The sequence below is a fragment of the Ascaphus truei genome, chromosome 1 (genome assembly GCF_040206685.1).
Source record: "Ascaphus truei isolate aAscTru1 chromosome 1, aAscTru1.hap1, whole genome shotgun sequence".
Taxonomy (NCBI): domain Eukaryota; kingdom Metazoa; phylum Chordata; class Amphibia; order Anura; family Ascaphidae; genus Ascaphus; species Ascaphus truei.
Window position 1 is genome coordinate 371812957 of NC_134483.1, and position 22703 is coordinate 371835659.

Consider the following 22703-nt stretch of genomic DNA (forward strand, 5'->3'; position numbering starts at 1 on the left):
CTCTGAGTCTAGCAATGCGTAACCAGCATCATATGCACGGGATCCTGTGGCTGCATAGGGGTTAGGTAAGATTGCGTGCACGGTTCCCAAAAACCCAGGGATACTAATTGGTACAGCAATTTCCAGATTATCCATTCTTGTCGGTCATCTTTCTTTTGGTCACCTAACACCTGATGTGCAACATCCAACCTAATCTAACAGCTTGAATAGTGACCAGGCATCTTGTGAAATATATGCATCGTGACTGTTGATAGCATCCCTTCTTCCAGAGTTTTGTGCAGATAGTGTTTGATTTATATTTCTTGAGAATACATTTGAGTTGAAAGCCTCTGATACGAACTGCAGGTTCTCTTTGGCTTGGGAGCAACTATACAGCAATGTAGAGAGGGTCAAGCAGTGTTGATGATTTTCTGCGCCCCACAATGCTTTTCCTGATGGTAACCTACCCCTTGCAGCTTATTCATTGATGGTTACTGGGACCGCTGTGAGAAGCACCAGGCGGACTGGTGTGACACGGCTTCCCAGTCCCGGGGAATGGTTTAGCTCCATATAAATGAGGGACTAGAATACTCTTCCGCAAGGCAAAGGGGCTTTAAATCGTGTAGTTGCATGCACTGTGCCATAGGAATGTACTAATACATGTACATTGCATTCCTGATCGCAAAACGGTGGCTAGTGGAAGTGCTTGTTTCAACCCCCATGACAGCAACACATTGCTCAAGGGGTCAAGAGACGGCTAGATCCGTGTGCTATAGTGCTTCCTGGAAACCATAAGAATCGGTTTCATTATGAAAATTTTTTTTTAAGTCTTTGTGGACACAACATCCTAAAAGATGACTTCACTTTCTTTATCTCTAGCTTGCTGTAGAAATGCAGACTGTTGTAGTGTTTTTGTTTCTTTATTTGTTTTAAAGCGGCAGACACCTACTTGTTTGGCTCAAGATAAGTGGCGGAGCAGTTTTGGCCTTTCCAATGACAGTGCTATGACCTGACCCACATCTGGGTACAGGCTGCAGGGACCCCAGCTCCTCTGGGCAGAATAACAAGAAGTCAGTCCGGAAGCTTTGCCCCTGCAGTCAGGCTTGGGGCAGATGATCTGCTGTTCATTCTGTTTTCTGCAATTAACGCTTTATTTCTAAGGCTCATAACTAATGGAGGTCAAAGTATCTCTGTTTATATGGTGCATAGTTTGTACTTTATAATACTCTTTACATTGCTCTCGGTTGAGAGAATAAAACTGGGACTTTAGTAGCCTTCTGCAGCCTAATTCATAGAGGAGACACATACTTTAATAATTCTGTTAATACATTTCTGGAGCTTTTGCCCATTCAATTTATGTACTATGGTTCATTTTAGTAATGTATCTCATTTTGTGTGTGATGGTTAGACGGTCTTGCAGTAGCTGTGCTGTCATAATTGCATAAACTTTTTTTGCACTTCTGGTGCCAGGCTTGTTAAAGTTCTCACTATGATGCAGTAATGCTAGACCTCTCTTAGCCCTCTCTGTGCAGGGGGGACTTGCAATGAGCTACAGAGTAAGGCTTAGTCTCTGTATAGGCGAAAGGTTTTCCCCTCAACTACAGTATGTAATGCTGTGTGAGGGGGTGGTCTGCTTTTGTAATGCTCTGCCAACCTGTGAAGTGGTTAACTGGTGCTATGTAAGGGATATGCCCATCCTATATCTTCTGCGCTAGCTATTCCCCCTCTAAAAAACATTTGTATATTTATTTATTTTTATCTTGCAATGACATCTGGCACACTAATTTAGTAAGGCAATAAGCTGTGATTAATTATGTAATATGATTGTGGTGGTGATTATGAGGTAGGGAAAGGCATCTCTGTGCTGCAGGGGAAAAAAGCACTTTGTAACCCCTTATCAGACTCCCTAAAGAATCAAAGTCCCAGGGGACAGTCATTACCTGTGCAGTACCAGGAGGTGCTAACCCTGTTGTCTCGCTGGCATTTCTGTGAGAGCTGAAGGAAAACCACACACTACAGGCATACCCCGGTTTAAGGACGCTCACTTTAAGTACACTCGCGAGTAAGGACATGTAGCCCAATTGGCAAACGGCAGCTCGCGCATGCGCCTGTCAGCACGTCCTGAACAGCAATACCAGCTCCCTATCTGTACCGAAGCTGTGCGCAAGCGGGAGACTATAGAGCCTATTGTAAATAATGCATTTATATCAGTTTTGCACGTATATGACTATTACATTTTGTGCAAAAAAGGGAGTGCTTCACTTTAAGTACATTTCCGCTTTACATACACGCTCTGGACCCATTGCGTACGTTAATGCGGGGTATGCCTGTACTGTGCATAAGTTGTTTTTGTCTTGTGGTATCTGACTGCTTATGACAGAGCTACCATTCACTTGCGCTCTGCACATTGGACATCAAAATGTATTTACTTGTTGTGTGGCGGGCCTATGCCAGCTTCAGCTTTTTGCACTTTCAATTGCACGTATACTCCATGCGCTGTCTAACACATCCATTTGTATATAGTACAGACATACCCCGGTTTAAGGACACTCACTTTAAGTACACTCGCGAGTAAGGATATATCGCCCAATAGGCAAACGGCAGCTTGCACATGCAACTGTCAGCATGTCCTGAACAGCAATACCGGCTCCGTGCCTGTACCGAAGCTGTGCGCAAGCGGGGAGACTATAGAGCTGTTACAAATGTGTTTATTTACATTAGTTATATGGACATATATGATTGCAGTACAGTACATGCATCGATAAGTGGGGAAAAAAGGGAGTGCTTCACTTTAAGTACATTTTCGCTTTACATACATGCTCCGGTCCCATTGCGTACGTTAATGTGAGGTATGCCTGTAGTGTGTTATCGCTAGCCTGTTTTCACAGAGACCTGTGCTAAGGGGGCATATTGTGCAAGGTATCCATTAGCTGTACTCCTACAGTCATTATTCAGTGGATGTGTAATTTCGGCCATTAGGACTGTATTCTGGCTGTCTGCAATGACGATCAGGTGTATTATTCAAGAAATGTCCACTGTATTGCCTTGCTTGTAAATGGTGTTGAGTATACACCACCATCACGACTGCTGCTATTCTTGTCGTTTGGGTCACTCTACCCCCTAGGCAAGTAGGTAAGCGTGACTATCTATCAGAGGCATTGTTCGGTATTAACTCGCCAGCCAACTATTGCTGGTTATTACATACCTCTCAGGATATTCGCACATTTTGCTATCATTTAATAGTTTTTTTTTTTTTTCCCCCCTCACTTTTATCTGCTTCAGTGCGGTCTATTTTATTTTAACTTGTACCATTAAACTGTTTTAATACATTAATTATGCATTACACTTAGGACCAGCACTACTGTTTTAATTTGAGTATCTATGTGACGTTACATCAGTAAGGTTACTTTCCCGTACACACAGTGAGTGTGTGTTATTGGGCCTTTTTCTGATGATAGTGCCTTTGCTCCATCAGTGTCCCCTTGTTTGTCCCTGGAAATTAACATGCTGTAACCTTCTCCTTTTTTTTTTTTATTTAATTTTTTTAATATGGAGTGTCTAAATACATTTAATTAGCGCTGTTGTTTCATTGTGATGAGCCTCTGTTCTATAATACATTGGATTTGAGGTCATCGGAGGTGAAAAACACATGAGGGTCCTGTCAAGTGTTTATGGCTCTTTCTGTTTTTGCTTGTAATTGCCAGGTGGGCCTGCAAATCATTGGAAAGCGTGTTATGTAAACCACAATGCAACGCTTGATGAAGGAACTGTTTTAGGGTTGAAGTTGGGTTAAGGAAAATGTATATATTGGATAACCAAAAGAGGAACAAGTGGTCCTTGTTTTATCTTGGATATGAAACCAACAATGTGGATGTGCTCCCCTTTTTTTTTTATTAAAACAAAAAAACAGATGAGGGGGTAAGTGACACCCTTGCACATCTTCTAAAATATTCCTAACATTAGACGGTAAACTAAAGTTTTGTTTCAGAAACTTATTAGAGAAATCTACCTGTAATTTTATGACAGTTCATTTCAGCTAAATGCTATTAATCCATGTACCGTTAACATTATACTGTACACACAAAAACATCACTGTAATCAAATTATTACAATTCAAACTAAATAAAATTAAAATACTGAAGTTTGTACCATCAACTTATACCTGTATTACCATAGGAGAAATGGCACACAGTATGTTCTATTGTCTGTCCCATCCCGTTGTAGATTCCAGCATAAAGTGTAACAATCTGCTTTATCCACTTCAGTCAATAAGCATACTCCTTGCAAGTTTTATATTTTGCTCCGTGTTTGATGCTCTTAACAGTTTAACGCCTTGGGGTTATTAAGTATGATGGTTATTTACAGGACGTAGACCGTATCGCCATCTCCAAACATCCTTGTCATATGTTCATTACCTTTTTGTATGGAGTCATAAAGCCAGATTTTAAATGCTCAGCAATTGATGGTATACAGATCGGAAGCAGATTCCTGTGTTCATACCCATCTCAGTTCAACGTTGCTTAAATTGGTGCCCCAATCAAGGTGTGTGACTGGATATGGACAAACTTGATGTCCCCAAAACGTAATCCGACATTATGTGGAATCGCCAACTACTTCAATAGTTTTATAGGCATTTGCTTTAAAATTGCCCCAACTACTTGGTTTTTCTTTTGAGGCTTCCTTCGCTATTCCGATGGCTTGATGAATCCTTTCCTGTCTAGGGACTTCTCATTGGCGTTTTTAGGGTCAGATGTCAGCACTGTCTCAAAGTTTTGTTCACTGGCAGACGTGCTCTCTGCCCATCCTTGTGGGCATATTCCGTCAGCGATGCTAATCTTCCGTCCGACTTGAGGTTTTATGTTCTGGAACTATATAAAAACAAATCAAACTTTAAGCAGAACCATGTTTAACAATTTAATCACATACTGAGGCTTTCAAAGATAACTCTACATTTTAAAGAAACATTTAACTTTCTCGTTGAGGCAACATGGCAATAAGCTGTCCAGTACATTAATCCACTGAGATTTTTGCTGCAACAGTCTCTTGTCTATCTCCTTCATGTATCTCCAATGAAACCATCAACCTATTGTTTGCAGTGTTCTGGTGCTTCCCATACTGTATACTGCTTTGAAATGCCTTGCAACACTACTTTTATATTTATCTCCCAAATGTTCAGGTATGCTTCTCCTACATTCCCTTCTTGTTTTGCTTACATAGATCTTGCAGCCCGGGGGGCTGCCGGACTATGGCTCTCCGCAGCTGCAGGCCTCCCTCACTGTCCAGCGCAGGGCCTCTCTCACCGTGTGTTTTTTTTTTTTTTTTCGGCCCAGCTTCTGGCGCACCGGCATGAGGCTTGGCACAGGACAAGGAGGGAGACAGGGCCACGGCAGTATGTGAGAGCTGGGGCCAGACAAAAGTTGGGCATGACCTCTAAACCCCCACAGCGCTGGCAATCCGGGTGTTCCTGCAACCATCGGCATGAGAGGCCAAGGTGTGGGAGAGTTATGGAGGCCTGCAGCAGTGTGGGAGAGAGGCAGATCCTCAGCAGCTGGGGAAGTGTGTGTGTTCGCGCGCGTGTGTGTTCGCGTGCGTGTGTTCGCGCGTGTGCGTGTGTTCGCGCGTGTTTTTTTTTCACTGAGGAATAAAATAATCACAAGGACTTTTTTTTGTTTAGTCTAAGAATAGTAACAAACTTGTATTGCTATGGCTGATTGAAAAAGGAAGTGCTAAAAATGGTAATTCTGTAATGTGGGTTTTTCTCGGGAAATAACTGCTAATATTTCCTCACTCTCTCATTGGCCAACTGACCTTACTGTTGTGTAACGAAGATGATTTATCTTGAATGTGAGGTCATAGTGCATTTTCACCTCTAAGGATCACTTACCATTACAAAGTCATACATTTTAAAGCATGGTAATAAGAGCCTCTACTAAACAATACAATCAATCTTGAGGTTTTTTTTAAATTTTTATTATATAATGTATGCTTAATTAAATGTGGATCACAAAGACATTCCTTAACTACTTTAGATTCTGAACGAACCATCTCTCCTACTCATGCCTTCTGGTTTCGGTGTGAATGAACACCCAGAACAATAAAATGTGGGGGAAATGGGGTTCTGATGACAGTTTTCTTTCATAAAAGCATATTCTCTCATGTGACCCCTACAAAAAAAAAGCTGTGTGTGCTGTGCACGCGCATAGTAAGTGAAACTTCTTTGACTTTTGTCACAGAAATTGTATTTGTATTGTATTGGTGATGTTTTAATTAAAAATCAAAATACAATTTCAGTGACAAAACGCAAATAAATTTGACTTATAATGCGCGTGCTCGGCACACATCCCCTGTATTAGCTATTTGCACTAAGTGTGAATTCCTTGTGTATGTGTGTCAGTGGGTGTGGTGTGTGGGTGGGTCAGTCAGTGGGTGGGTCAGTCAGTGTGTGGGTGGGTCAGTCAGTGTGCGGGGGGGCGTGGGGGGGTCAGTCAGTGTGCGGGGGGGTGTGGGGGGGTCAGTCAGTGTGTGGGTGGGTCAGTCAGTGTGTGGGTGGGTCAGTCAGTGTGTGGGTAGGTCAGTCAGTGTGTGCGGGGGAGTGGGGGGGTCAGTCAGTGTGTGTGTGTGTGGGGGGGGGTGGGTCAGTCAGTGTGTGCGGGGGAGTGGGGGGGTCAGTCAGTCAGTGTGTGTGTGTGTGTGTGTGGGGGGGGTGGGTCAGTCAGTGTGTGGGTAGGTCAGTCAGTGTGTGCGGGGGAGTGGGGGGGTCAGTCAGTCAGTGTGTGTGTGTGGGGGGGGTGGGTCAGTCAGTGTGTGCGGGGGAGTGGGGGGGGTCAGTTAGTCAGTGTGTGTGTGTGTGGGGGGGGTGGGTCAGTCAGTGTGTGGGTAGGTCAGTCAGTGTGTGCGGGGGAGTGGGGGGGTCAGTCAGTGTGTGTGTGTGTGTGGGGGGGGGTGGGTCAGTCAGTGTGTGCGGGGGAGTGGGGGGGTCAGTCAGTCAGTGTGTGTGTGTGGGGGGGGTGGGTCAGTCAGTGTGTGCGGGGGAGTGGGGGGGTCAGTCAGTGTGTGTGTGTGTGTGTGTGTGTGGGGGGGGTGGGTCAGTCAGTGTGTATGTGTCCAGCTGCAGCCAGGGACGGGGTGTAACATTGCGCACCACCTCTCTCCCCCCCTTATGCAAATTCTGAGCACACCCCGCACGCAATCTGCGCACACACACCTCCCGCGGGGTACAAGGGGCCCGCGAACGCCCGCGGCAGTGGAAGGCTGAATGGCGCCGCTGCCAATGGGCGTGAGGAGCGTGTGGGTGGGACGACGCCGCTGCCAGCCGCTTCTGCGCATGTGTGGCGTCTGTCAGCGGCGCCATCACAACTGCGCATGCGCGGCATGGCAGCGGTCGTGGAACAGTTGGGCCGTTAGGAGCGGCGGCGCGCCGCATATGTCAGCAGCCGGGTGTGTGTGGGGGGGTGTGGCGGCGATTAGGAGGTGGCGCCGGCAGCTGTCGCCGCGGACAGGGGACGTGTGAGCGGAGCGGCGTCCATTAGGTGACGTCACTTCCGTTTCACATTTCGCCCCCCATCTATCCAGTTTTGCTCTATCAGGACTAGGTGCCACGAAAGAAGTTTCACTTCAAAAAAAAAAATATTATGATCTTTGTTTTCAACCATCCCTCCTCCCGTTGGGCAAAAATCACTTGCACGAAGTGTGTGGTTTTTCTGCACTGGGAGATGACTTGTCTGAGGTCACGAGCTCTGCATGGACCATAAACGCAACCGCCTTCTACTTTAGTGATATTCAACAGAATTCAATGTCCCTTAACACACTGGAAATCCTTATTTCCGTTTTTTTTTGGTTGGTTCCCTCACCCTTGTAAAGTTACTGTACCGGTATTATGTTGACTGGCAGAGTTGCTAATTAATGAGTATATCCCAGACAACAGGTGATTTGTATCTGCTAGCGCTGCACTCGGGAGGATAGGAAGGCTCTTAAAGATTAGCAAGCTTTATCAAGTCTTTAACCACCTGTTACAAATTAATATTTATTTTTTAACAAACTGCAGTTTCTGATGACATAGGGAATCCGTGAGTGGTGAATAAGCAGAATCGGGCAACTAAATTATAGTGTGTGTATAGATATCTCATTCTTTATTTTAAACGCATAAAAATATGCTTTAATACAGCAATATATTTAACTGTATACTAAATGTATAGAGCCAAAATACACAACATTTTTCGAGGGTTGAGTAATTCTTTAATGGTTAAATTGGAGAATGCTGCAAGAATTCGCTTTTTTTTTTTTTTTTTTTTGTTTTTTTGTTTCCCTCCGATTCTAAAGATTTTAGAAAAAGCGGTAAAGGCAGACAATCCAGTGAGGGTCTAGTAAAAGGCAATGTTACCATGCACTTGTTAATAGGAGTTGTGATGTCTGTGCTCTGGCTGTGTTGCAGACTGGCTCTTGCTCAATCCTGTGCTGGTACTCCATTTAACCCTTGTGGTGGTAGCAGGGCCTGAGTTGCTGTTCTGTTTCAGTGTAGTTGGACACATGCGCAGAATAGTGATTCTTTATATTCCATAGTAGAAACTCCTCCTGTATTTACAATACATTGATATCTTTCCAATAGTAAATGGAACTCTTTAGCGGCATTCGGATGCTTATGCTACAAGCTCTGAAGTGGCCTGTTGCATTGCGATTAGCTGAAAACATTTACTTGAGGTAGAGTCTTCGATCGGCCTTCTGTAGAATAAGCCCTCGGTAGTAATTGGAAAAGATGAAATGTTTGTGTCCTCCTGTAGCCACATAAATAACAAAGTATTGTCTCCTGGTTATTACGAGTCATGTCTTGTGTTTTTTTTTTTGTTTTTTTTTTGTAGCTAGGCTTCCAAGTAATAAACTGTGCATCCACATATGGAAAACCGTAGACCTGCTACTGAGCAGCACTTTATTCCACGTGCCTGTAACTGCTGTGATTAAACAAGTGATACCTGTTTAGTGGATGACTGTCACTCTTCATAAGCTCCTTTTTAGTGCTCAACACTTTAAAGCCAGGCAAGCTCGGTGGGCTCTATTATATTTACCCTGTGGCCATTCTGCTTTTTACAGCTTAATCAACCCTTTTAAATGCACCAGCGGCCTCTATTTTTGGCTACGGGTTTTTTTTTTTTAAATAATATATAAACCTATGTTTGCTGTTGTGTATTATAAGAAATGTCTTCGTTGCAATTATATATAATTTTTTTTTTTTTTTTTAAATCTGGGCTAGAAGTATTGTTTAGAGTTCATTTGAGTGTAATTCCTGTTACCTTAGGCCAGCGGTGCTCAAACTTGCTCCCCCCACGGGGGGCACGAGACTGACTGTGGGGGTGTGGGGTTTACAGAGGCCCCGTGCACTTAAGTGCCGGAAAAGAGGCGAAGGCCTCTGTAAACCTCCCTTACCTTGGCTCCGGCGGCTTCTTAGAAGCGTCTTCATGGCACTGAGGTGGGGGAAAATGCCGGCAGGGGGCGCAAGGAAAAAAGTTTGCACACTCCTGCCTTAGGCAATGAAGTAATAAATAGACCAACCTTCTTTTTAGAGAAGTTGCATGTATTGTAGTCGCCTAAGGAAACCTCTGTGATTTAATGAGCAGTTCCTTCTAGGCCAGTGGTTGGTGTGATGGTGGTAGGGAATATGGAGTATCATTACTGTCTAAAAGTACAACCCCAGAGTGTTTTATTGATTTATTTTTTAATAATACTCTGCTGCTCTTAAAATTGTTGCTTTCCCCCTCCCTTACTTGCTGCGTACACTTTTTTATTTTTTTTTATTTTTTGGCTTTCGTATCATAGCCCTCTGTTTTTTGCTTCTTTTCTATCTGACCCCCAGTGGTGTGTATTTTTTTTTTTTTCTTCCCTTCTTTGGGTGGGTGGGGGGGGGGAGCATTTTCTCCTTTAGCCCGGTAGGTCTACCTCACCCCAAAACCCCCTACAGAGCTCTATTCCTAAAATCAACCATACAAAAAAGCATGGACCATTAAGGTTGTGGAAAAGGCCACAGTATTTATTAACACATTACAACCACAAGAGAGAAAAGAACACCCTGTAACCTTTCCACTCAAAGATGCCGCTGCCGCCTCCTGTGTTTTGTATGGTTTTTTTACATTCTGGTGATGGATCAGTTGCCGCTTTATGTATTTATAGCACCGCCACGTAAAAAATAGTTCCTGCCCGATCAAAATCTACGTTTTGGACTGATTTTAAGTCACTAGTGTGGGAATTCTGAAGGGGGGAGGAGCTATATAACATACAAGTCACTTATCGCCCTCGCCAATAGCTCGAGGGCCAACAGCTCTTACCATTGACACCTGAGGATCTCCCAACTCTGCCCCTATACAGAGCCCTAACCACATAGCTCTTAATCCTTTGGGTGCCATGGAGATGGCAGGATTCTCCAACACTAAAGAGGTTAAAAGCAGTGTTTACTGAGAAATGCAACTCGCTGTTCACAACATAATGTGTAAATGTGTAAATGAGTAAAATGGGTACTTTTAAGTGTGATTGCATCTTTTCTAAGGAAGCCAATTACTGTATTACAAAATGTAGGTTTAAAGTTACATTGTGACTATACTATATATCCCTTTAAAAAAAAAAAAATATGATGGCAATTGTGTATTTAATTACATATTCCAACCATTTTAACTACAGCTGAACCCAGTTTTAACACGGTGCTTGAGGTCCACATAATGCAGTCGCGTGAACTTGGCCTCGATCAGGGATTCCACGTCTGCCGGAGGGAAAGAGCTGGGATAACTCCCAGCTGGCCCAGACCTGGCGTCGCAGCGGCACCCCCACGCAGGACTTACCCGGAGCAGCTTCACTGCATGCTGGGGATCAGACACCATGGATATGGGGTCCGGGTCAGCTAACGTGGAGGCGCTATATGCAAGGGGTTGGGGGTGGTATTAGACTGGGGGAAACTGTATACCGGGTGGGGGTTGGACAAGCTTCTTGCTGCAGGGAGCACTATAGGGAGGCGGTGAAGTCCTCATGTCCCACCGCAGCATGCTCCGCTCCAGCCGGCTCCACTTCCTGGACTCGGACCCCCGGCATCCACCAGATGTCGCACAGCCTGTCGGACCTCAGAACGTGCCGCACCACCCACGTGACCGGGCAAAAGCGCACATCCCTGAGCAGCAGTATACAGGTATTTGTTTTATGGTACTGTATAATAAATGTACTTTGTGTGACTGTGTAATTTATTGGGAGCCACGTTCTAAGCAGATCCGTGTTTTATCGGATCGCGCTATAACGGTCTTGAGCTGTACAGGCATACCCCGCTTTAAGGACACTCACTTTAAGTACACTCGCGAGTAAGTACATGTCGCCCAATAGGCAAACGGCAGCTCACGCATGCGCCTGTCAGCACGTCCCGAACAGCAATATCGGCTCCCTACCTGTACCGAAGCTGTGCGCAAGCGAGGAGAATATAGAGCATGTTACAAATGTGTTATTTACATCAGTTATGCATGTATATGACGATTGCAGTACAGTACATGCATCGATAAGTGGAAAAAAGGTACAGCTTCACTTTAAGTACATTTTCGCTTTACATACATGCTCCGGTCCCATTGCGTATGTTAATGCGGGGTATGCCTGTATATACATATAGCTATTCATAACAAATCTGATAACTTTTCCAAAACAAGACACTTATTGGTTTCTCTTTTAGCATAAGTTTAGAAAGCAGAATAAATGTCATAGTATAAGCTAATACTGTACTTGAATTTAGGCAAGCAATAATCAATTTGCAAAGATACTAAATAGAACATTAGGAAATCATGTCTTGGGCATGGTACAACTCGACCATGTAAATGTTTCTTGCCGTGTAAAGTAGGAGTTTTGAAGTATAATTGACCATCCGCTCACAAAAGACCTCTGGTACTACATAAATTACTGAGGAGAATTGAGCCTGGCATTGTACAGCCTTGCTTCCTGCACGTGTGTGTGCGTACGTAGGAGTGGAAGGAGAATAAGTGACACATTTGGCGGAGCGCTCAGCTGAGAGCTGGAACAAATGGTTTATTTTACGATGGTTGTGCATTTCTCAATGGTTTCCTTTGTTCAGGGTCTAGTGGGGTGAGCTCTGCTCCATCAGGAGATGGGAGTCATTTTTGCTGCCTGTTGTGAATTGGATTAATCCGAAATGAATGTGGGCAATAGGAAGGGCACCCCATGGCAGGTGATGCTTCCTGTGACGACAGCCGGGCATAATCCATGAACATTGCACACGGTCTGATTTAACCGCACCTGCCCATGATTGAGACCCTCAAATCTCAGATAAGGCAAAGTTTCATTTTAAAGTTCATAAAATAATGTAAATAACTGTAAAAAACCAGAGCTGAAAGAAATCCTTGGCGCTTAAAATATAACCCCTGGCACCTGTATTGTAGTGCTGTCCGTCACCGCCGTGGCGGCAACAGCGTGTCATGAAAGCGGGACCGCATCGCTGCTTATTGGGCGGGTTGCAGAGCTGTTCCAGGGCTGAGGGAGGGATGTGGAGAACTCCAGGACTCTGCCCACCCCTGCTCTGTCAGAGGGGATGACCGTGGCTGTCTCGGACGCCAGAACAGCTGCACTCCCCCGGGCGCTTAACCACTTGGCTTTTAAAAATTGTAGCGGATTATTTATTTGTTTTTTAAACACCATTTCTTTTCTTTATTTACCAGATTATTTTTTTTTAATAAAATATACTAAAATAAATAACATTAAAACTCTCTGATCTTGCCAGCCATGCATTCACATATCCTCTTCATTGCTGACGAAAAGAAGTACTAGAGGTGGTTTTTTTTTTTTATTTTAATTTTTTTTTACCAAAAGATCAAATATGTAAAATCCAAGAAATCGTCGGGTCTGTGGATGGGAGTGGGGGGGACATGACAAATTCTAATGAGGCTTCTGTTCTATGATTATAAAAACTAAAATATTAGACATACTGAAATATGGTGGGGAGGGAGGAATATTAGAACATTTTGGTTTTATTACAAAATAATTCCAAAACTTTTGGGTGCATAGTAGTCTCCTAAACCATTGGTGAATTCAAGTTCATTGCACTGTGGTTGAATAAGGAAAATATTACTGTTGCACTAGATCTATATAATCGATTTTGCATAAATATGCTTTTTATGCTCCGCAGATAATGCAGCAAGAGTTATTTCCAAACACTGGAAGTTCAGTTGGTTACCTTGGTCTCCAAAAGACCTCTACATTCACTTCAGAGGTGAAATCCTAAAGTGTTGCCAGTGGCACATTCTTTGGTTACCACAGCATACGATGTTTAACCCCTTGAGTCCTAAATGGGAGTGCTGTGCATAAATAATACTTTTGTATAGCGCTTTTTTCCCAATGGGACGCATTGCTTCATCGTTACAGTATAGTGCGTGGTACGCAGCACATAGGATTATTACACAGTCCCTGTCCAGATGAGTTTACAGATTTGATGCCTGAGGCACAGGGAAATAAAGTGACTTGCCCAAGGTTAAGACGCTGAGATTTGAACAAGGTTCCCCTACTTCAAACTGTGCTTAGTCGGTGCTTTTACTCACAGCCCCCCTTTTTTCACTTGGTACGGAATTGGGGGTGCAATATGTATTTTTTTTGGGGGGGGGGGAGAATGGCGCTGCAGTTACAGAGGGCCCCGCACTGTGTGAGGTCTCTAACTCACTTACCCGTGTCGCCATGGCAGCATGTCACATGACCCTGCATTAGAGGCGGGGGGGGGGGCGCACGCAGAGCAGGAAGCTTGCGCATCCCTACATTAGTACATCAGATTTTACTACATCAAATCAATTGATAAGCGGAAACACTTTATTATATTCTAAGGCCTGGGACATAGTGGCCTTGAAGCTCGCTGAGGCGCGCTACTGCTCTGCTTCGCCTGCTGAAAAAGAGGCTTTTCCTGTCCTTGCAGGCGAGGCAGTGAGCGCGCTCAAGGGGCGGGGGCGTGCCAGCAGGCGAGGCGGGGCTAGTCCCCCGCTCCCATTGGATTGGAGCGGTCACGTGACCGCTCCTCCGAGCGGCAAAATTTCAAACCTGCCTGTCCTGATTTTCTCAGCTTCCGCACGCATGCGGAGGGAGAAACTATAGCCGCGCTGATTACAGATGCAGGGGCTTTGCGCATCTGTTCAGCCCGCCTCAGCGCCGCTGATTTTACTATGTCCTAGGCCTAAAATTGCAAGGCTGCAATGTTTTGGTTCACCCCAGCTCAAGTGCTCTGAAAGTAACAAAAACAAAGGCCAGCGCAACATACAAAATGACACATCATATAGTACAATACAACAACAAAAGGTGTGTGTGTGTTGGGTATAACCCATATGGACAATTTAAATTGTGTGTTTTTGCTAGGAAAGCTGTAGGTTGTGTGCTGCCATCCTGATTTGCAAATTCTGTTCCACTTCAAAGACCCCATAACCGTCAGAAGGTGCTTCTACTGAGCAGTGGCAATATCTACTTGCAGTCAACAGGTTAATCCTTCTCTTGTACCAGTGGGAAGCTTGTCTGAATAAATGTCTGTCACTACCAGCCCTCCTCTCCCCCCTCCCCCCATTAGTGTCATTGTGTCAGGGATACCACCCTCTCTCTCTCCTTGTGGTGTGACTCTCTCCAGACTGGCCCGTCATTGGCCTTCACACTGCTTGTGCCTTGCTTTCCAGTTACCTTTTGCCTACTGGGCAGTAAATACTGGATCTCTGCATGTGACTTCTGTCCTGAGAGTCCTTGGCTGTAAAGGGAGCACCAGCTGACAGTTACACTTTTTTCCACGGTCAGTCCTTACTGCAGGGCGTCCATGTCAGTCAGCGTTTGGGAGCACATATGGTGAGATGGCTCATTCCTGTATTTGTGTGTGTTCTATGCCGATTGTTTGCTTGGATACGGTTCTGCTATTTAAATCCATTTATTGCTGGACTTGGACAGCACAAGCATGCATTAGTTCCAGGCATGGAAAACTACCTTAATAAAAGTATTTGATCCGTGCACGATTTAGTCAATTCTAAACTTATTAAACGTTGGGGGCAAAGTTCTATAAACCTATTTTCATTAAGATTTACACAATACTTTTTTTCGTAGGGCTGGAGCCTTTTAAAAACTAGTTTGCTATACAAGCTTGCACTTCCCGTTTTTTTTTGTTTTAAATTTATTTTTTTAATTCAAAAATATTGTGCTGTACTGTTTATAAATTGCAAATGTCTTCGAACTTGAGGTTTAAATTTTTTTTTTAAAAAACTTTTTGTGAATGAGCATTGTTGCATTTTGCCTCTTTGTGGCAATGGCAGTGTATCAAGTGTCACATGACCTTGAACATTGACTTGGTAACCTTTGCAAAAAAACATTTGCCAAGCTGTTTGTTTCTTTCTTTCTTTTTTGTTTCCTCCATCTGTGCACATGTTGCTGAACTTCAAGGAAAAATATTAACTTCTCTTACTGTAATCGCTGTTTACAAGGGCTTGCATGCCTTGTGACCTGGCCATTCTTCTATAAACACATGCAAACTTAACCCATTCACATCTGGCAGTAAATGGATTTTTTTTAAAGCGCTGTTGCTTAAATTGTGTATATCTTAATCGCTTAAAACATCTCAACTTACAAACAAAACGATGTTATGGTATGGTCACAGCAAAGACTAATTTTTAAAATGGCTATAAATTTGTTTAATAGCAAAATTACAAAAATCACTACTTGTGAGCAGATTCACATCTTGGACCGGTCTGCTTCCCTGCCTTTCCCCATTATCTCATGGCTTTCAATGCCTTCACTGTAGCCAGGGATTCTAGGAAATTACATGCAATTGGGCACTCGCAAGGTGTGGGGGGTTGTGTTTTTTTTTTTTTTAAGTGGACCCCTATAAGCTTATGCCTGCCTTACTAAATGGTCTTTCAGCACAGTGTGAGTTAAAGTGCAGAGCCAAAAAAATACTACCCAGACAGCTGTTTTGACCTTTTTGGGTTCTCCATCAGTGTGAGGTTGGTTACTACCTTTACAATGTGAAGCGGTTACAATCAAACACACAATTTATGGTGAGTAAGTGACAAACCTACTCCTAGTTATAGTGGACCAAGTTGGAATGGGCAAAAAGTGACCGTGCTCATTTGCATGTCATTACCCAGAATCCCTGGCTGCAGTGGAAGCGTTGTATGGAAAGGGATAATGGGGGGGAAAGGCAGGTTTGCAGACCTGTCAAGTGATGTGTTTTATATGCTGTACACTGGAGGATTTTTTGTCTTTTTTTTATTTAAACAATACAGTAGTCTGCAGAAGTATTCACCCACTACCAATGTCCTATTTTGTTGACTTTTGGGTGTTCAAACAGAAAAGTTTATTCTACAGAGCTGTAGTGGTTAAATATCAGCAATGAAATGTACTGGTTCCATAAGTATTCAGCCCCTTCAATCAGCACTTGGTAGAAGCAACTTTTGCAGTAATTTCTGCTGCAAGTCCATTTGGATAGGTTTCTACTAGCTTTACACAGTAAGATGGTGACATTTTTGCCCATTCTTCACAGGAATTTTTTTTTGGTTCTGATGAGTTTGTTTGGATTGTTGAGGGACTGCAATCTTCAAGTCTCGCCATAAATGTTTGTTTGGATAAAAGTCAGGACTTTCACTGGGCACCAGTGTGGCTTTGGGTCAGTGTCCTGCTGAAATGTCAATTTATTCCCCAATTGGTGTGTTTTTTGAAAAAAAAATTCCTTCTCTCCCCTCCCCCCTCTAAGGATTCACCTGTACTTTGCCCCCATTCTCCCCTCCCACCATGACAAGCTTCCCAGTCCCTGCTGCAGATAAGCATCCCCATGACATGATGTTGCCAACAGCATGCTTGACTGTTGGGAGGGAGTTGACTGGGTGATGTGCAGTGTTGGGTTTGCACCAGTCGTACCACTTGGAATTTTTAGATCAAAATGTTCTATTTGTCTTGTCTGACCACAAAACACTCTTTCCACATATCTGCAGTATCATCTCTATATGCTTATTTGCAAACTCCATACGTGATTTTAAGTGGTCTTTTTGAGTAATGGCTTCTTTCTTGCCGGCCTTGTGTAGGGATCGGCTTATTTTTGATGTGTAAACAGACTCCCATTTCAGACGCAGGACTTTCAAATCTCTCATGGTCGTTGTTGGCTTCAGAGACCTCCTGAAGCAGTTTCCTGCTTGCTTTGTTTGGGAAGGTGACCTGATCTCGGTGATATGATGCATCTTCCACTTCTTAATGATGTATTTCACTTTGAGAGGGATTATCTGTGCCGTTGCACATTTTCTTGCAACCTTCTCCTACCCTCTCTACCATTTTATCCCCAACATCTTTAGAAAGCTCCTTGGTTTTCATGGTTGCTTTGTTGGATCACTGTGTTGCAGCTTGAAGATCTTTAACTACCTGAGGGAAATGATCTACACGTTTAACCACTTTGATTACACACAGGCTGAACCCATTTCACTAATGTTGTGACCTTTCAAACAACTCATTTATACCAGGGCTGGTTTAGGGCTACATTAGCAATGGTTGGATACTGAGGCAACCGAGATTAATACTTGTTTTCTAAATCTTACTTCTTGTATATTGTGTATATGCATTTTCTAGCTTGATCACTTGAGTATTTTGTGTAGATTTCTACAGGTTAAGTCTAATTTCAAAGCGTTGTGGAGTATACTCTGATGCCAACACAACGTGAAATGTTCAAGAGGTGAATACTTCTGTATATACGTAGTTTTATTTTTTTGGGGGGGTGGGGTTCAGCTTTTGATCTGTCAACGATCGAGGTCATAAATATGAGCAACATGAATCTTTATTCATATGGTCACAGATGAATCTGTAATTACAATGAATACAAGATTTTATTGCCCCAGGCTTCCAGATTGCTGTGATACCAGATATGTATGTGTATACACTAATATTTTGGGGGGAGGGTAGACGGTAGCTAATTCTGAGTCTGTATTGGTAACTATTACCCTTTTTTTCCAGGACTAAGTGTAAAAGGTGCACCACCCGATCTATCATTGATCAGGCAAAAATACGCCAACAAGGTGCATGAAGGCATTCAAACAAGGGTAGCAAGTCTATCTCCACTGCCTCAATGCAGAACCTTTCTTAAAAGCCATGTCCATTTATAACCAATAGAGTATCGAGGCCACTAACTTCAGACTTTATGCATCACAGTTTGGTGAAATTATGGAAAGAAATACAAAGTTATTGCCCTGGGTATCCTGAGTACATTGCTACCATATACAATATGTGTAGGTTTACACGATTCCGGCCCCAAACTAGTAAACTTGTGTAAGGCTCTTTACGTTGACTTTTTTTTTTTTTATATATATATTATGGAATAAGTAAGTTGCCCCATTATTGGCAATGCAAACTCTCCTCCAGATGCTGATTTTAATTTTTTTGCATTTTTTTTTTTTTTTTTTTTTTTTTTTTGGCACTGGGGACTTCCTGCTTCCGGAGATACCTCCGTAAGGGGTGCTGGTATCTCTGCAGTCAGAGAGACGGCATGCCAAACATAATGGTGATGTTTAAATGTGCTGCGGGCCAATACACAGCTGTGGCGTCATCCAGTGCATTTTCCTATTGGCCAGCATGACTGGGACATTTAAACTGAAAACTGGCACCCCGAGGTAGTTCCTTGAAACAGTGGGTAACCGGAGCTGAAATTAAGATGGTTCAGCACGGTAGACGCCCTGTTTCAATCCTGCAATGATCTGAAAAAAACAAAAACCCATATTACTGTCTGCATGGGGGAGAGGGTGGGGTACATGCTTTTCTATCCCTTATCAGACACCTGCTATGTCAATAACCCACACACCCTCACTCTCGGCAGCATAAACAATGCTTTTATATTCAAAGGCATACTACCAAGTAAAACATTTATTCTCCACCTACAGGACTGGAGCCAGTAATTCAAGTTAACCCCCATACCTTTACAGAGTAGCCTTGTATGAACTCCATTCCTTCCTGCAAAAATCTGGACTGCTGCAACGCAGTGGTGAGCCACTGACCAACATCTCTAAAATGTCAAACCCCCAGCAAAATGGCTGTCCACCTCAAAGGATGGATCTGAGATTTCGTGACCCTCAAAAAATGGTGTCTTCATGGAAAGTGCTAATTTGTCTCAGTGTCTCAGTGTCTCAGTGTCTCAGTGTCTCAGTGTCTCAGTGTCTCAGTGTCTCAGTGTCTCAGTGTCTCAGTGTCTCAGTGTCTCAGTGTCTCAGTGTCTCAGTGTCTCAGTGTCTCAGTGTCTCAGTGTCTCAGTGTCTCAGTGTCTCAGTGTGTTTGATGTCTGACAAAAGCCTAGCACAATGAATCCTGTCCATAAGCCCCACCCCCCCCCCCTCATTTACCAGGAAATAATTGCGTTGCCTCTCGTTTTCAAATGTCCTAAAATTGTCATACATGCAATTACAATAGAACATTCCTTGAACAATCAATTGGCATTTATCGTATTTTATCACTTTTTATTATGCAAATAATAATTGCCCTGCTGAATTCCTCCTTCACTGCAATAGGATTTTGGCAGAGGTTAATGATCTGCTTTAAAGAAAACAAAGTATTAAACCTGACTTGCTCTTCCCTTTCTTCCTCTTGCCCCACCCACAGGTTTAAAGAGTACCCGTCATGCAGGCACACGAGCTATTCCAACATCTAAGGATCCCGGAGCTAGGAGATGTTCGGCAGTATGTACGGACGCTTCCTACCAACACTTTGATGGGCGTCGGTGCTTTTGCAGCACTTACTACATATTGGTATACTACACGACCCAAGGCTCTGAAACCTCCGTGTGACCTGGCCATGCAGTCTGTGGAAGTAGAGGTAAACTTTGCGTTGTGCTTTCATTACGTACATTGTTATACTGGCATTGCCTTTTGAAGAATAAGTCTAAAGGTGAACACCCTCCTTTCTAATTGGGTTAAAATCCCTATGCTAATGCTTTCTGGTCTTGGCAAGTCCATGTAATAATAGTTTGGGATGCCTAAGGCACAGGGGAGAATGACACACTGTGCAATGCAGCGCTGACCTCTCCAGTGGCGGGAGAAATACATTGTGTATCCGGGCTCTACATTCAGTTTGGTGCTTTCTTGAACATGGTTAAAATAAGTAGTCCCGCAACTAGAGATGCATATTAACCCTTTCGTTGCCAGCGTTAGATTGCAGATAAAGGTGGCTAGCTCTGGAACATGGCTTTTAATTGGATGCATAAATATATGCGATGGGGCAATAAAGCCAATCTGCCAGTGTACACCGCCATGCAGCGCTAGAATAGGTGTAGAATCTCCTGGTTCTCACGTGTACGTAGTTTCTTCTGTTTGGGATCGCCTCCTTTTTGTCTGATTCTGCTTAACTTGGAAGGAGAAGTGTTTTAGAAGCAGCCCAACTGAGAGCTAGTGGTTCAGGTTGCATAACACTGGAGAGCCGGTTTGTCTTCTTCAGTGCTCCTTGTTTTTATTAATCCTTTTTGCATAGGCACTAAACTTTTTTTCAGTTTACTTTTGGCAGATCAATTAAAAGGAAATACTTGTATGCATACAACAGGTTCCCACATCCTCTTTAGGAGGGAACAAAATCACTTGTCTTTACCCTGCGCTACTGCCTTGAGTGGTTGTACAAGGTCCCAAAAACCTGCGTTCTGTCTCTGCCCCCCCTCCCACTTCAGAGGATAGTACAAATTTTCTTATTGGGCAGTATGTTTCCTTTAAATTTGATAAAATGGGGGGGGGGGGGGGAGAAATGCAGTCCTAGGTATACAATTTGATATACAAGGTAGAAGTGACCAGACATCCTGGGTTTACTGCACATGTCCTGGTGTCCCGACAATTATTTGAAAATGTTTGTTTAAAATGTCCCAGTTTCGGCTGCAGAGATAAAGGGGCGGGGCCAGGATCATGAGGGGACGGGGCTAGCAATATGAAGACAGAGAAACATGCAGTTACAGCCATGGGGTGGCTGCATGACTGCTCCTCAACTGGTGTGTCTGTGTGTCAGAGACAGTAGAGTGGAGTAATGGGTTGAATGAATAATACAGTATCAATGGTGACACTATTGGATATGATGATAGTCATTTTTTTTTTTTTTTTTTTTGTAATATCATTTGTTGTATTAATAATTGTCGCGGGTTTTTCATTTTCAAAATCTGGTCACCCTAATACAAGGGCAACTCTCTGCCATACAAAAAATACAATCCGTACCTGTAAATTCACTGGAACAGGTGACCTACTCCCATCCAGCACTTCTATAGTAGTTTCACGTATTGTATTAAAGTCCCCTGTAATGCAATTGCAGAAATATATAGACACTATATAAAGTGTACATACAGGTGCTGAATGATTACAGTGCTGGTTGTGTAGTTTAAAACCGACTCCTGTTTCAAAGCATGTGCAATCCTATTTTCTTATCTGACGTCCCCCAAGTCTGCTAGAGATGCAAGGCCATCTTCATATATTACTTTAACTCCAAACTTGCTAACAAACCAGGAAATGGGTAACCGAAAACCAGAACTGGATCAACATTGCACTAGTCGCCTAGAGTCAACTGACCAGTATGCTGTGCGCTAATGGCATGGGAGGAATCTTATCAGGTGATGCTGTGTTTTTGGCAGCACATTGATGGGAGGTTGTATTTAAGCTGCTCTGCAGGAAAATAACAAGTTCAGTCTGCAACATCCAGCAGTCCTTTTCACCGTGTGATGATGCAATCTGTCATTGTTTAGGTCTTTTTATAAATAGTGTGCTTTGTAATTATAGGCTGGCTAGAATCCTGCAAGATGGTAGGGTTTTACATAATTAAGAACAAAGTTCTTCATGGTTTTTGTGGTATACAATACTGTGAAATCCTATGATGGATATTAGATATTGGACTCTGGACCAAATGCTAATCTTATTAGTTCAAGGAAAGAGGGTTTTTATATTTCTGTAGCATAGCCTTCTCGACGCGACCTCTTTCTCTGGGCCCTAACAGTACAAGTCCTGCTTGGGTCAGGCACTGGAAGGGTTAATTCCTCACTGAAGGACTAGTGTGCTATTGCAGCCTTGAATACATGTACTGTAACCAATGGTGGGCCTAGCAACAAGTGTCAGCATGGGGGAGGTACTGGCTGGGTCACTTGTGCATATGTGACACCTGTCTGTATCAGATCTGCCCTTTTATGGGGCAAGGTTACAATGCCAACCCCAGGGTATGTAAAGTGGGTGTGGTGCTTTCCTCCCCCTGTGGAGTGAGCAACAGCTACCCTATGTTCCATTAAAGGGACACGAGGAGCACCAGAAGGGAACTTAGATGGGCCTCAAGCCTTAAAGTAACCTACCAGGGCAAGCAAGAAGGGAATGGACTGTTGTAACAACCAACGCAATAAATACCATGGTACCATATGCAAGTGTGATTCACTGTCTTGGGATATGGAAATGTGTCGGCATGGACCATTCTACTACCACAGGATCCTCGCTGACTGGAGGTACTGTCAACAGATAAGGTACCCTGTAAACCTGTCTTGTTTTCTCCCCACACCATCGTGGAGCACTCAGCCCTCCTGTTACCTCACAGGTATGCAGAGCATCGCGTGAAAGACACTAGTAGCAGCCAAATCTCAGAGGGTGGGGGTAAAGGGGCTGCATTTCACTCTTCCCACAGTACACCGTGCACTGGTTAATAACAAACTAGATTAAACACATTGTTTATATGAATAGCCTGGTAAGTTTCTCTTATACTTTGATGTTTAAAATGGTTTATTT

At 43.5% G+C, this 22703-nt stretch overlaps 1 protein-coding gene across 4 annotated transcripts in view; it reads left to right on the plus strand.

Moving 5' to 3' along the window:
• ACSL1 (acyl-CoA synthetase long chain family member 1) overlaps positions 1-22703 on the plus strand; it is a 113473-nt gene that overhangs the window by 55220 nt on the left and 35550 nt on the right. For 3 of the 4 annotated variants that reach the window (XM_075610308.1, XM_075610314.1, XM_075610292.1), the window contains exon 2: positions 19579-19791. In XM_075610308.1, the coding sequence (XP_075466423.1) occupies positions 19597-19791 (195 nt within the window). In that variant the 5' untranslated portion in view covers positions 19579-19596. Of the gene's footprint in view, positions 1-14657; positions 14809-19578; positions 19792-22703 lie in introns of those variants that run through there. The other variant, XM_075610301.1, reaches the window with a different exon arrangement.